The sequence below is a fragment of the Carlito syrichta genome, unplaced genomic scaffold (assembly GCF_000164805.1).
Source record: "Carlito syrichta isolate Samal-C Ts95f unplaced genomic scaffold, Tarsius_syrichta-2.0.1 Scaffold306949, whole genome shotgun sequence".
NCBI lineage: Eukaryota > Metazoa > Chordata > Mammalia > Primates > Tarsiidae > Carlito > Carlito syrichta.
This window is the reverse complement of record NW_007251045.1, coordinates 625,368-641,099: the sequence shown is the minus strand read 5'-3', so window position 1 is coordinate 641,099 and position 15,732 is coordinate 625,368. Positions and strand designations below refer to the sequence as shown.

The 15,732-nt window shown below is 53.1% G+C and overlaps 1 protein-coding gene across 1 annotated transcript; it reads left to right on the top strand.

Moving 5' to 3' along the window:
- Positions 1–749: 749 nt before the first annotated feature.
- Positions 750–9,759, top strand: ASPHD2 (aspartate beta-hydroxylase domain containing 2). Its single transcript, XM_008063598.2, is given in 4 exon segments — positions 750–784; positions 786–1,630; positions 7,288–7,401; positions 7,926–9,759. Coding segments are annotated over 4 exon segments (1,104 nt in total). The 3' UTR covers positions 8,036–9,759.
- The last annotated feature ends 5,973 nt before the right edge of the window (positions 9,760–15,732 follow it).

The following is a 15,732-nucleotide window of genomic DNA, read 5'->3' as shown; positions in this document are numbered from 1 at the left end:
GAATGATGGAATGCTGGAAAGAGAAAGGAAAATGGAGGACATGCAGTTTTAAATCCCTTTGCCATCTATAAGCTGCTTTTGAATCCATATTTCTGTTTAATAAAAGTGCAGAGATTAAAGGAATATAAACATTAAATACTGTGGGTTACAATGAGAAAAAAAAACTGACTATGAAATAGTACAGCAAAATGGATAGACATTGGCTTTGATGTCAGATGAGGTTTGTGTCCCTGTGCTGGCTTGTGTGATGCTGGTAAGTTACAGGACTTCTTTGAGCCTCAGTTTCTTCATCTGTATAATGGGGATAATAGCATGTCTTGTGGATGGCACAAAGTAGATGGGACTGCTGTAATTATCAGACAGTACCTGTTGCAAATTAAACACCACTGGCATTTTGGGAAATGGGGATCGTGGCGGAATGGGGAGAGAATGCCCAAGATTGCAAAGTATGTCCTCTCCCAATAAGGACCTTGCAGAATGATCAGTCAAGGACTTTTCCAAGTGTAAAATGTATACCTTTTTTTCATCCTAGGTTTGGACTTCCTTAAAAACCTTTCATAGTAGCCAGCGTTGTTTGCTAATGTGGCAAAAACCAGCTCCTTCTACCCCACTGCGATGACTTGCCAGGAGTGAGTGGTGGGCACTGCCGGCCTGGTGGCTCATCTATGCCCCCCCGGTGGGACCTGAGGATCGGCAGCAGCCATGCCTCCCCCTGCCCCAGCTGCCCCGTACCCTGTGCGCTAGCCTGCATGGTGTGGGTGCCCTTGGGATTCCCGCGGACTGACTGACCTTGCTTCACGCCCCAGTACCGCCTCCCCCAAAATGTCGCTTGAGTGGCTCGTGGCCTGGAGCTGGTCGCTGGATGGCCTGAGGGACTGCATCGCCACCGGCATCCAGTCGGTGCGGGACTGCGACACCATGGCCGTGGTCACCGTGGCCTGCTTGCTGGTCCTGTTTGTGTGGTACTGTTATCATGTGGGCCGGGAGCAGCCACGGCCCTACGTCTCGGTCAACTCTCTCATGCAGGCCTCTGATGCCGCCGGGCTGCAGAACGGCTTCGTGTACTGCCAGTCCCCCGAGTGCGTGCGCTGCGCCCACAACGAGGGCCTCAACCAGAAGCTCTACCACAACCTGCAGGAGTACGCCAAGCGGTACTCCTGGTCGGGCATGGGCCGCATCCACAAGGGCATCCGCGAGCAGGGCCGCTACCTCAACAGCCGGCCCTCCATCCAGAAGCCCGAGGTCTTCTTCCTGCCCGACCTCCCCACCACGCCCTACTTCTCCCGGGACGCGCAGAAACATGATGTAGAACTGCTGGAGCGCAACTTCCAGACTGTTCTGTGCGAGTTTGAGGCCCTCTACAAAGCTTTCTCGAACTGCAGCCTCCCACAAGGATGGAAAATGAACAGCACGCCCAGCGGGGAATGGTTCACCTTTTACTTGGTCAATCAGGGGGTTTGTGTTCCCAGGAACTGCAGGAAGTGCCCACGGACGTACCGCTTGCTTGGAAGCCTTCGGACCTGTATTGGGAACAATGTTTTTGGGAACGCGTGCATCTCTGTGCTGAGCCCCGGGACCATGATCACGGAGCACTATGGGCCCACCAACATCCGCATCCGCTGCCACCTAGGTAGGTTGCAGGCATGGGTCTCCCAGCATGCGTGTGTGCCAGTGCGGTCCCTCTGCCTTGTGGGAATGGGACGTTGCAAGAGCTCACCTAGCCTGAGGTGGGTCCCACGCTCCTCCCCGCCTTTTCTGAAGAGTTGATGAGCCCCCTGTGAGCTGTCAGTAACAGCACAGGCTGAGCCAGAAAGAAACCTAATTTCTGACAGACGTTCTGTCCAGAACAACCCTCTGTCGTGATGGAAAGATTGTTCAGGAATGTTCATGATCCAAAATGGTGGCTGCTAGCCACAGGCAAGTATCGAGTGCTTAAAATGTGGCTCTGGCAACTGAGGAACTAAGTTTTTCATTCATTTAATTATTGTTATTATTTTTGAGTTGCAGTCTCTCTCTGTTGCCCAGGCTGGAGTGCAGTGGCACGCTCACAGCCACTGCAACCTCGACCGGCTAGGCTCCGGCAGTCCTTCTGCTTCAGCCTTCCAAGTAGCCAGAACTACAGGCACTTGCCACCATGCCTGGCTAATGTTTGATTTGTTGTAGCGATGAGGTCTTGCCAAGTTGCCTAGGCTGGTCTCGAACCCGTGGGTTCAGGCAACCCTTTTACCTCGGCCTCCCAAAGTGCTGGGATTATAGGTGTGAGCCACCACGCTTGGCTTCGTTTAATTCAAATTTCAGTAGCCACATATACTGACCAGCACAGCTGGAAGCCAAAGGCTGTTACAGTAATTCCTGAGGTTCACAGTGACTCTCAGGAGGTTGTGAAAGATACGTTGTGTCTTTGGAATCAGCAAGGGTGAAGCCATCCTTGATATTACATGTATTTTATTCAGATTCTAAGGAAATTGGTAGGATGTGTACTGTGTATGGCAGGGTTTTGCAAACAGCGTCCAGAGTTAGACTGCCTTTGTGTGCACCCTGTCCCCACCCTGAGCTGTGTTACTTTGGGCAAGTTACTTCGCCTGTCTGACCTCAGTTTCCTTATCTGGGAGGCGGAGGTAAAAAGATCATCCCTCCGAGTTATTTTGAGGATCCAGTCAGATAACATGCATTGCAGAGCCTGATACAGAGGGAGTACTCTATAAAGGGAGGCTTAGAAACAACGTGGCAACAGAGGCACTAGTTCCCAGAATGCCTCGATCCTCGTGAGGGCTGGTGGCATCCCCGGTGAGCATCCCGGGCTAGAGTGTGCTGAGGTAGCCTCAGCGGCAGCAGCTTCAAAAAGGAACAAGGGGGGGCAGAAAGAGGGGTTTGGTGTATAGGCTGGAGCAGGCTTGCATTGTCAGGGCCGGCTCTTAGGGCCGAGCTGGAGGCGCCAGGCCTGCCTCCCTGCTTCACCCACAGCAGCAGCTCTGCTTCTCCTGGGTGGGGATTCTGAGTAAGAAGTGGTTTGAACAGAGGACTTCACTGCTTGAAAGGAGAAGAGATAACTAGATCAGAGCAACTGACATGGTTGGTGTTTCAAGACTAGAGGCCGGACAGGGTAGAGGCTCTGGGAGAGGTAGCCTAAATTGGTAGTCAGCTGTAAGAATTTGGACAAGTAACTGGGTCTCTCCATGCCTCAGTTCTTCATCTGTAAAATGGGGAGATAGTATTTCCTTCACAGAGTGTTGAGAGGATTCAATAAGTCGCATCTTACATGGCCACTTGGCACAGTGCCTGGCATGTGTGGCATTTGGTAAATGGCAACTGGTAGCTACTATGATCAAATGCTATGTTGGACTATGTGAACAAAATCCATAAAACATGGTCTCATTCCTCAGGTAACTGGAAAATGAACAGGCTTTGGAAGCAAACAGCCTGGACTCGGGTCCTGGCTTCACCCCATTTACTGGGTGACCTTGGGCGGGCCTCACAACTCTTTGAGCCTCCATTTTTTCCTCTCTAAAGCAGAGGTAATGACACCTGCCTCTAGGGCTGTTTGGAGGAACAGAAGTCTTAAGTGTCAGGTGCATGGCAGGCCGGGCCGAGAATTCCTCTCAGTGGTGAGAGAGAGTCCACCTGATGGCCATGATCAGTGAGGCCGCCGTGCAGGGCCCCAAGCACACTCGGAGACCAGAAGCCACAAGGGCTGCAGACAGGGTGCTCTGGGACAATGGGTCTGACCCTGGAGGATTGACTTGCACTGCCACGGTGGAGCACAGGAGAGCAGTCTTCCCCTGGGAGTTGGGGGAGACCAGTGGTGTGGGCTGAGGTTGGACAGGTCGGTGGGAGCGGACACCAGTGGGCATGGAGGCCGTGGCAAAGGGGAAGGCTGCTTTTCTTTTGAAAGTTTTCCCTTCCTCATTGTTTTTAAAGCTTCAGAATGACACATGGGGAAGGGCATTTGAGGACTGATGTGTAGAGCCCAGAGCAGGTGTGTTGAGTAGGAAGGGCTGGTGACAGGAAAGGTGTGGGGTCTGCCTCCTGTGGGCTGTGTCTGTCGCGTGCATCAGCACCATACCCCATGCGTGTGGGTGAGCGGATCACGCCCACATGGGCCCTTGCTGTGGCCTGTCATTCTTTTTTCAGCCTTACCAGGTACTTGACAGAAAAAGTGGACCCTCCGTGTTCCCGTGGATGGCAGGAAACCTTCTTGGATGACATCCCACTGCAGTGTGGTTGTTCTCCACAGCTCAGGCGAGCTCCCTGGCTGGGTTTCCTCAGCATTTCCCTCTTTACACTGCCATGCCCACATTAATAGCCACCCAGGAAGGAAACAAAGTGTTGGAGTCACATGACCTTGTATGTTGACAGAGAGGGCGTCTAGAAAATGGGGTCAGAAGCAGGATAAGCCTAGTAGGTCCCAGTAGCCACGCCTCTGCCGCCTACCTGGCTGAAGGTGGAGGTGCCTACAGTTTTGGAACTGTGTCCTGAGAAGCCGCCCGGTGTCCTCTTTGTCTGCCTTCTGTCTGAGCTGGGACTAAGGCAGTTGGCCCTGTGGACCACTGACGCTCCAGCCACTCTCCTTGTTTGCACAACCCATCTGTTTGGAACACATTTGTTGAGCCCTGCCGTGAGCTGCCTTTGGAGGTGGCATTACCTGGGACCCGGGATGGCGGGACAGCTCCGGGCCCACCCATCAGGCAGCGTCTTGTATGGGGCTGGGATGTTTCAGCTGCACTGTTGCAAACTCCCAGCAAACATCACATGAAAATGCAGGAGTGTGTCCAGCCAATTCTGGCTACATAAGCACAGCTGAACTCTTGTTCTTCTGTGCATGTGTCATCAGATTTCCAGGGGCCCAGCTGGGTGGTGTCAGTGGATCATCGTGTTCACCTTGCCCACTCTGTGTGCTGGGCACCAGCTACCTGGCATGGAGGCCGCTGGTAGACAGGGCTCTTTCTCCATCCTCCTTCCTCTGGGGGTTGATGGGGACAGAGCTGCCAGCCCTGAGCCATAGAGGAGGCTGGCCCTTGTGGGACTGTCCAAGGCCAGGAGCGGGGCCTGACTCTTTCCCCAAGAGCTACTTGAGTGCTCCGTTTGGGAAGTATTGATCATTTCTGCCAGCTAAGCTGGTTAGTGGGCAACAGGCAGGAATGGGGGACCACTGGAAGCCTGGAGCGGATGAAGTGAGCAGCAGAGGACAGGAAGCAGCAGGGTGTCAAGCTGGCAGTCAAGGTCGCTTTTCAATTGCACCATGGCGTGTGGCAGTGAGTCATTTAGTGACCCAGAGAAAGGGGAGCCGCTTTGTGAAACCCTTGGGATGGCTGTCCCTGCGGAGAATTCCCTATTCCTAAAGACCTTCTCCACCAGAACCAGCTAGCAAGGGCGCACACCAAAGGCAGACATGGCCTAGGGCGCCCTCCACCTGGGCTGGCCTCACAACCCAACTCTCAAGCTGTTGTTGGCCATAGCGGGAAGTCTGGGTTCCAGTCGGGCTGGACAGTCTCAGCTGATCTGATGAAATGTACTACTGAGAGTTGAAGCTTATTAACTCCAAGACAGGCAGCAGTCACTCTAATACCATTGCTAATACCGTAATAACCAGCATTTGTATCACAGCGTCCAGTTTTACGAGAGCCTGCTTTTTAGAGCCAGACAGCCTCAGCTTAGCGAGTAACTTTTCACCAGAGCACGTAACTTCTCAGTCGCTCTGTCTGGAAAGTGGGTGACACGATGTCTGTAAAGTGTTTATTTACCACAAACCTGAGGAGGAAGACACAGTGAGTCTTCAGTTCTTGGTAACAAGGACAAAGGTTGCATAGCAGCCCTGGAAGGTTCATGTAAATGACCCCTCTTTACAGATGAGGAGGGGATGGCTCAGAGAGGCTGAGTGACTTGCCCAGAGTCACACAGTACATAAGGGTCAGAGCCAGTGTCTATCCCCAGGTCCACTGTCCTTCCTTCTCCTCCATGTGCCCTCTTCATTTGAATTATGACTCTGTCCGTGCTTCCTGGAGGCATTATTTCTGGGTGAAAGAGTGCATTAAAATACTCTGACTGCTGGAGAGAAAGCTGCTTCGTTTTTGTCATAAAGGATATTAAATCAGAGGGGAAATGCCAGCTAGCCCAGGGTCATTGTCACAGTGAGTCACTGAACACAGACGAGACCACCACTGTCCCCAACCCTCTTCCAGGGCTCCACTGCCCCTGGGTCATTCTTCTGAGAGCTATCAGGTTACTCTGACCCCTTCTTCAGTCATTAGACGGCGGCAGTGGCACCTCTGTGTACAGAACACTGAGGAGTGATGGGGGTCAAGTGTTTCTGTAGACCGTTGGATTGCAAGTGGGGCACAGGGGTACACACATGCCGTGCACGGGGCACGGGGCATGGAGGCCCACCCTCCTGGATGACACTACCCAGCCGGGGCCTCACTACCGCAGTTCGAGCCTGTCGCTCCTTACAAAGGTGTCGACCTGTTTCCTCTTGAAGCGCAGGCATTTCCCTTAGTGGCATCCTCCAGTTCCTGAGAATGAGAACTTAGACTAAGACCATGCAAACCTCCGGCCTCAAAATGAACTTACAGGGAGAGGAAAACACTCTGAGCCTTTGCACTTTTACTTGCAAAGAAAGTAGCCCCAGAGGCCTGTCTATAGTAAACACAGTTACTGGGCAGTGCAGGGTTCTAAACCTAGCCTCCCTCGATTTCTAGGGGTCCCATAGTTGGGCTTCAGGAATCTCAAAAGGGCAATGCAGGCCTTGGTCTGTGGCTTTAATCAGAGGACTCCATGACCTAGAATAGATGAAGCCAATGAAGGACTGAGCTTTCGCCAAGCGCACAGTGAGGATCTAAGTGGTGGCTTAGATAAACAGCAGACGTGTTGCTCACAGTACTGAGGCAGGAAGTCCAAGATCAAGGCACCAACAGACTCGGGGTGTGGCGAGGGTCCACTTCTGGTTCACAAATGGTGCCTCCTCACTGTGCCTCTCCTGATTGAAGGAGGTGAATGAGCACCCTTGGGCCTGTTTCCTAAGGGCCCTGATCCCATTCGTGAGGGCTGGGCCTTTATGCCCTGGTCACCTCCCAAAGGCCCACCTCCTAACAACATCAACCTGGGTCTAGGTTTCAACGCATGAACTTCGTGGGGACACAGACATTCAGAGCATAGCACGGGCCCTGGGAACGTGAGGCAGAAGGTCGGGTGCCTTGAAAGTTGAAAGCTCCCACCAAAGCAGACCACTCCTTGCCTCCTGGCCTTCCCTAAATCTGCCTGCCTTCACGCTTTCTCTCTTCTTTCCACGAGGTCTGAAAACCCCAAATGGCTGTGAGCTGGTGGTGGGGGGAGAGCCTCAGTGCTGGGCGGAAGGGCGCTGTCTGCTCTTTGATGACTCTTTCCTGCACACCGCGTTCCATGAAGGTGAGTGATCGCTTTCCCACGTGATTTTTTTTGTACTTTATTTTTTAGAGTAGTTTTATTAATAGGCTTCTAGAAGAATTGAGAAGTAGAAAGCAGGCCTCTTATGTCACCCGCCCCCACTATACACAATGTCCCCTCTTGGTTACAACTGATGAGCCGATATTGACACGTGATTATCACCTAAGCTCCGGAGTTTGCATTAGGGGTCATTCTTGGCATTGCACATCCTGTGGGTTTTGACAGATGTCTGATGCCCCTTACCCACCATGACAGTGTCATGTAGAGTTGTGTCCCTGCTTTGTCAATTCTCTGTGCTCTGACTAGCCATCCCTACCTCCAGCTCCTGTCTGCTCTTGTCCATCTGCTCAGACCCTCATGCAGCTGCGCTTACATTCGTGATAGAAGGAGGACTTCTGGTTCCAGTCAAGGGGCAGGATGCCCTAGTGGTGCCTGTGTAGTCCAGCTTTGCGGGGTCCTTGTTCCGGGGTAGACTGAGCCCCTCCTGTTGCCCTCCCTCCCCCCAGGTTCAGCAGAGGACGGCCCTCGGGTGGTTTTCATGGTGGATCTGTGGCATCCGAACGTTGCAGCGGCTGAGCGGCAGGCACTCGATTTCATCTTTGCTCCAGGACGATGAGAGAACTTAGACTGCTGGAGCCGGCGAGAGAAGCCGAGGCAAGCCTGGGCGGACTGCAGCACAGTCCAGCCCCGCCATGCTGCGATTCCACACTCAGAAACCTGCCTCCACAGAGAGCTCTCATTGGGGATTTTGTACCATGTTGAGTCCCTCTTTCCTTTGGTTATTGTAAATGGACACTTTTCAGCTTGTATTTCCTTAGGTTTTTTTTCCTCCCCATCATTTGCTTCTGAGATTCCTTTCTGGCCTAATAGTGCATTCGTTTGACTCTGTGACCAGAGACTTGGTGCCCTTGTAAGTCTGTGTTATGTTGCTACTCTGTTTTTTCAGTGCTCTGAAAGAGAGTAACTGAATGGTTATTTGTCTGAATGTAAAAATGCAAAACTTCTTGTGGTCATCTTGAAAGAAGAAAACAAAACTAAACTGGAAACTGCAAATCAGAGAGCAGGAGACCTTGGCCTCTGATGCTGGCACACAAGGGACCCTTCAGCCACCACAGGGCAGGGCTGGAGAGGCTGCCAGACATGATGGGGTGGTGCACAGCGTCCAGGCCAGGGAACCTGTCACCATCGCTCACCCTCACCCATCAGGTCCCTGATGACAAAAGCCTTCGGCTGGTAGGGCGAGGCTGTTCTTGAAACACCACTTTCCTACAGAGCTGAAAGACAGCCACACTGCGGCTCACCCGGGTCAGCCCTAGAACGTGGGATCCACTTACCTCACTGCCTACAGAAGCCCTACTGCCAAACCAGGCTGGAAGATTGCCAGTGCAGCGGTTTTGAGTCCGAGGTGGTGAACGTTAAGACCACGTAGGCTGGCTGGCAGGAGCGCTGGCGGGATGAGTCCTCACTCCTCCGGTGACATTCTGAAAAAGCCTTTCTCTGGCGGACCTGGAATCATAGATCTGGCCAAAGTGTCTGTTTTGCTTTGGAGTTCTGCTGCCTATGTTTTTTTTCATTTATTTGTCTATATGTAAAAGTTCAAACACTAGACTCAGAGCTAGTGAGAGTCGGCCCTGAGTTTCTGTCACTGCACAAAGATGTGCACTGAGTGACAGTGAGCCGAGTCAGGGTGTCAGTGAGGACACAGGGAGGACCTACAAACCCGAAGGACCCATGGTCACTGTGCTGGCTTTCTGGCCTCCTGTGAAGAACATGCAGCTCTCTTCCCAGAGGAGACGGCACCAGGAGGTCAGCTTGAGGCCTCAGTCTGGAAACAGCCTGTGTGCACAGATGTGTGAATATGCTGCTGGCCAGTCATACTAAGAGAGCCTTTTTGAATAATGCATTATGGACAGTGTCCGATGTATAAGGCCAGGGTGTGGTCTGGAATATACAGCCGGTCACAGGTCAGGTTCAGTGTTTAGATTGGAATGGAAACCAGCAGCTTCTGTGAGGTACAGCTGTCCAAAGTAAACACAATGCAAAATGCGCTAGGTAATCACTAGCAAGTGTGCACAGAGAACATGTCTACGTTGGAGTAAAATGTCTACACAGATATTTAATGTCAGTGATGAGAATGCAGGAAGAGGCAGAAATTGAAACATACCTGAAGTCTTTGTACTCATTGCCTTGTTACAGAATCACTTGAGGTGCATGATTTCTACATCCTGACTGCCCTACGTTTACAAAGCCAACAGCCCACACAGGTAGCACAATGGCCACCTGTGCTCATGTGACATGGTTGGGGAACAGAAGATAAATAAAGGATCTTGCTGAAAACCAGAGTGACGTGCTGCAGTCGTCTGTCAAGATGTGCTGGGCAGAAGCCCTGAGGGGCACGTGTGTGACTCCGGGGTCCTTGTGCTGAGTCATGTCACAGTGATAGGCGGGACACTAAAACTGATCATGGGTAGTGAATGAAGCAAAGTGTATTTGTAAAACAATGGGTGTGGGTGGGGACATGAGACATCCGCAGTACATTGAGGAACTGTAGGTGTCACGCAGGGTGACAGGCAAGGACTCGGCTTCGGGAAGGCTGAGGATCCAGCACTAGGAATTTGCCGCCTTGTGACCTGGGGCGAGTTCTGATGCCTCTGGTGGCCTCAATCTGCCCCTCTGTAGAGACAGGCCCTAGCCTACCAAGGGCACTCGCCAGCAACGTGGGCTCCCTTTCCGCTTTAGAGAACCAGGTGGAGAGGCAGGAGGGCGTAAGGAAGAGGTGGGTGGTCACCTCAGGCCAGCAGATGTGGCCATGGGGCCAGCGGTTTCTTTCCATTGCCTGTGTCTTATCACAGGGAAGAGCATGCCCCTCAGCAGCTACACGTTTAACTTCTTCCTCTGGTCCTAGGAGAGGGAGAAGGGACTCTGGAGGCCAGCAGCAACTTGGGTTTGCACACAGGGCTTGTCCCACCTCACTGTCACACGACGGAAGGGAAGTGCCTCTCGTCTGGGGCCTCGGTTTCTCACCCTCCTGAGTGTGCACTGCCAGCTGGACAACTGCTAAACTAATTTACATGCTGTAGCTAGGGACGCTCAAGGTGAGAAAGGGGAGCCAGCCGGGCTCAGCTGCAAGCAGAATCTCCTTCCGCCGAGACAGCCTGGATTTGCTTCCAGCTGCCCTCACACCGTGCAGACAAGGCCAGGCCAGCTCCTCTCTGCACAGGGTCACACCCCAGCTCTCCTGATCCCGACCCTCCTCCCACACACCTCATCACCAAAGAGTCACCTGGATTTTCTGGCAACCCAACTTGTAACGCTGAGGGCTGTACCATAGGGGGGGAGGAAGAGGACCTCTGATCCTCTGGTTCTTGACTTGGTGGCACAGCACGATCACCTGGGAGCTTTTGAGAAGTACTAAAGCCCACGTACCATCCCCAAGCATCTCATTTCTTTGTTCTGGGAGTGGGGCCCAGGCATGGGTATTTTTCAAGCTCGTTTCCTGTCGTGATTCTGATGTGCAGCTGGGGCTGTGGCCGCTGCTCTGAGCAGCAGGAGTGAGGAGGTCCGTGGAGCCAGCCGGCTGGACAGTAGCATGTGGGCCATGCCCCTGTGTGACACAGGGCAGGCCACCTACCCTGGGTCTCAAGAGGACAGCCATTGTCAACCCTTGCTGGTCAACAGTACCCTGATGAGCCCCTTGCAAGATCATCACATTCCCGTGCTCAGTCCTGGGGTCTCCGGGACCTGACCCAGTCTCGGCTGCAGGGCTGAGCCAGTGAGCCAGACCACACCAGTCAGAGCCTTCCAAACTCCTGGACACTCAGAGACTGGGTCAGCACTGGGCACATGATCCGAGTTCTTCTGTTGGGACCACTGAAAAAGGCCCCTTTTCATGGGGTGGGGTGGGGTCTAGTGGAAGGAAAACCTAAGTGTAACCCACAGAGGCAAGGGGGCCACCTTGTGGAGACCATGTGAGCCCTGAACACAGCCCTGCCTGAAACCATCCCTACCTCTGGACTTTTCATCACAAAAATCAATAAACTCCCTTTTATTCTTAAGCTAAGTGTGAGTTGTTGTTTCTATCCCTTGCCACCAAAAAGTCCTAATCCACCCCGTGTGCTTTGAGTGAGGTATAGATGCAATACTGTTGTGTCAAGTTCTGGGTGGACAAGAGGTGTTACATACACAGTTTTTTTTTATTTTTTAAATGAAAATATGGGCCAGACACGGTGGCTCATGCCTGTAATCCCAGCACTTTGGGAGGCTGAGGTGGAAGAATCACTTGAGCCCAGGAGTTTGAGACCAGCCTGGACAACTTAGCGAGACTTTGTCTCTACCAAAAAAAAAAATGAGCTGGGTGTGTTGGCGCATGCTTGTAGTCCAAGCTACTCAGGAGGCTGAGGTGGGAGGATCACCTGAGTCTAGGAGATCAAGGCTGCAGTGAGCCATGATCATGCCACTGCACTCCAGCCAGGGCCACAGAGTGAGATCCTGACTCAAAAAAATAAAAATGAAAGTGTAAATGTGAGTAGCAAAGGTTAAGCAGAAGTGCTGTTGTGAGGCCCATCGTGCCTGCTGCCTTCCATAACATTTACCTCCCCAGCTGAATCTTGCTAACCAGATGTAAACACAGGGAACAGGACAGAATAAGGCCACATATTTTAGAGCTGCTGACAGATGGCAGAGAAAATACTCAAGCAGATTGTAGCATTAGGAGCCAGGAGGCAGCACACACGGGGACTGATTTACTTTCCGCCTCCTTCCCAGGCATGCACGTTGGTTCTAACTTGTTGGTACCTGCCCTTCCCACGCCACCCCTCTTCCATGCATTAGCCACCCCCAAGTTCAAGGTGAGGGTGCTTGCTGCTTTGAGCACAGAGTACTCTGCAGCCGAGGAGGTTCCTTCCCACACATCACACTGGGGAAAGCAGGGATGGGGACAGTTATGTGCACAAAACACATGAGAAGGCTCAGTGGGAGCAGGCAGTGGACATGAGCAAGGTCATGTGGTCAGTTGAAGGGTGGGCTGGCATGGGAAGCCAGGAATCCAGGTGTCTTCTGTGGTCTGGACACACATTCAGGCCATGCTCTCCCTGGCATGTGGAGGGACCCCCTGGGGCAGCCAGTTGCTCAGGACACACAGTATGGAACTCTGTTTGCTGAGGGCTCACCATAGACTGAGCCCTTATGTACATTTTCTTCTTCTCTCCATTTTAAAGGAGAGGCCACTGAGGTTTAGAGAAATGAAGTGACATGCCCCACTTCCCACAGCAATATGCTGCAGAGCTGTGATCCGAACCCAGCTCTGACACCAGAGCCACATGCTCCAGCCGTGGCTGCAGGAACCAGCTCGGCCTGGGTCGTAGGGAGGATGCACACAGCGCCTTCACAGCAGCACCCACGGGAGCTGGCCTGCCTCACCCTCCTCTGCCCACAGGCCCTGCTGGGCTCAGTGGCCAGGTTCCCAGGCCCTTTCTTTCCCTGGGGCGCTTGGCTCATCTGGTGGAAGGCAGGGCAGGGGTGAGGGCTGCCGCTCAACTTCGATGCTAGCCTGCACAGGCAGTCAGAAAACAGCCTCTGGGCTTATGACAGGGCTCACAAAGCACCCTGGGCTTTATTCTCGGAAGTACAGCTGAGGTTTAGACCTTGGGATCCCAAACAAAGAGAGGTGTCCTTTTCCCCTTGAAGCCCTCTGAACATTCACCTTTAGCTTCCCAAACTCAGTGAATCTGTTTCTAAGAAAAAGATCTCGAGTATGTTTTATTCCTAAGCTGGGAGGCCGAGCATGGTCTCACATCCTGCCCTCCCTGGGATCCTCAGAAGGGCCCAGTGGCAGGCAGAATCGAGAAGCTCAGCAGGGGACTGGTGCTGTGCCCTCCTGCTGCCTCTTCTGGGGAGCAGCACTGGTTTGAGGGCTGGGGACAGGTATAGCGTGTGTGTTCGCGTAGGGCGGTGATGCACGCGATCTTCACACGGTCAGGCCCAGCGTGGGCTCCCGCTTGCTCTTGCGAGGGCTCCTTCAGGGTGGGGATCCCCAGCTGCCTTCTCCACATGAAGGCAGCATCTGTCCCAAAGCAGGCATGGCCCTCTCACCACCCCAACCTCACCCATGCCCAAGTCTCCTGAGGACTCGTTCCTCACATCTGTCCACGGCCCCGCCTCCTTCCTGCCACAAGCCACTCCCCCTCCCATCTAGACGGCCACGCCATCTAGTGCTGTCCACTCCTGCCCCCACTCAGGAACTGGGACCTTCCCAATGAGAACCAGCTCCAGTCACTCCCCTGCTTAAAGGCTCCCCTCTGCCCTGGCTACTCCACAGTGCCCTGAGCAGGAGCTTGGAATCACAAGGACACACCTCAAGTGTGCGGGTGAATGGGATCCTTTCCTGTGGCTGCTGTGACAAATGACCACATGCTTGGTGGCTTAAAACAACAGAAATGTATCATCTCAGAGTTCTGGAGGCCAGAAGTCCAAAATCAGTCTCACAGGACTCAATTCAATGTGTTGACAGAGTCCCACTCTCTCCGCAGGCACCAGACAGCACCCGTCCCTTCTTGCCTTCCCTGGCGTCTGGTGGCTGCCGCAGTTCCTTGACAGTGACTGCATCCCTCCAGCCTTTGCCTCCATCTTCCCGTGGCTTCTCCCGAGTAACCTCTCTCTGCCCCTATCTTATAAGCACACCTGTGATGGCGTGTAGGGCCCACTTGGATAATCTGGGATTATCTCTCCATCTCAAGATCCTTCTCTCCATCATACCTGCAAAAACTGTATCACACAAGGTAACATCCACAGGTTCTAGGGATGGGGACCTGCTATCTTTGGGGTCCTGCAGGCCTGTGGCCTGTTACAAGGAGGCTCGTACCAGAGAAGGCCTGGTTACGACGAACCTACTCCTGGCAGGACGGGGTGTCAGGAACGCAGTAACTGGAGGGTATGGGAAGAGCATCTTAGCCACACTGGAAAGGACCTTCAATATGATTAAATATGCAAGACAGACACCAGGAGGGTGACATCAACAAAGACCCCGTCTCCACCTACTACCACAGTTGCTGTCCTTGTCCCTGTGGAGGTGACAGATATGCCTAGGTGCTTTCCTCCAGGAGAGGCGGCAGTTGGACTAGGCTCAAACATTCCCCTGGGGAACAGAGGTCCTTTCCCAGTGGGAGTCTGCTTGCCACTATTAATCACTCATGGGAACTTTATCTTCACAGTTCATAGGTGGCAGATGGCTGCCAGGGACTGACCCAAAACCCAGCCTTTCCCTTCTTCTCCTCCCTGCTTTCTATGGAGGGTCAGTAGAGTCTGCGGTCCTGGATCGTGGGTAGTGGCACACTGAGTGTCAACTATGAACCTAGGGCGGACAGACTGTGCTGCAAACGCTGTCTTCGCTTGGGAACTGCGGCCATGGGAAGGCATGGTGCTCACTCCAGCAGGCAGTTGTTGCCATGACCCCCCTGGGCCTGTATTCTGTGCAGAAGCTCGTTCAGAGGGTAGGAGTCTAGGGCTGTGAATAAACCATGTCCTGAGAACCCCAGAGCCTCTGGAATACTGGAACAGGAAGTCAAGTGGCAGAGCCTTCCTTTTCCAGCAGCCTCTGGCCAGTCACCAAGTTTGGAGATGCTGCTGCAGCTACTGAGCCCAGGGGCTCTGAGGGCATGAGTGGAGCCTCCAGTGCAGACACCAGGCAGGACTAAAGAAGGCAAGGAAGGAGCTATGCACGTTTCAGGACTTGACTCTGAGTTAAGCAGACAGATGAGTTTTAGGGGGTCCTTTTCGATACACGGAGACAGGATCCATAAGGTTCCATATTGGTGGAGACTGGAAAAAGGTTTGCAACACCAATGACATTATGAAGTTGTCTTCTCTGGTCTGACATTGGCAGTCACCAGTCAAAGACAAGGTGAGGTGTTGCAGGGGCTTCTTGGAGCTGCAGCTCCAAGAATTTCTCATGAATGTTTTCTTGGAGGATACAGGAGGCGAGTCAGGCTACATACAGTGATCCTAGCTTGAGGTAGGCTCCTCCTCCTCAAGGGAGACAGTCACTCTCTGTAGCCAACCAGAGCCACGAGGGACCCCAGAGAGAGAAAAGAGACCCTAGACAGAGAAAAGAAAGGGTAACATGGGCCTGGTGCACTGGACCAGCCACACTGAAGCCAGTGCTCACTGCCGTGGCCCGCCACCCTTGCAGACAGACCACCCTAACCTGGCGACATGGAATCCAAGGAGGGAACACAGAGATGTGTCTATGTTAAAAATATATATACAAGCCAGGCTCGGTGGCTCAGCCTGTAATCCCGCGCCTTTGGGAGGCTGAGG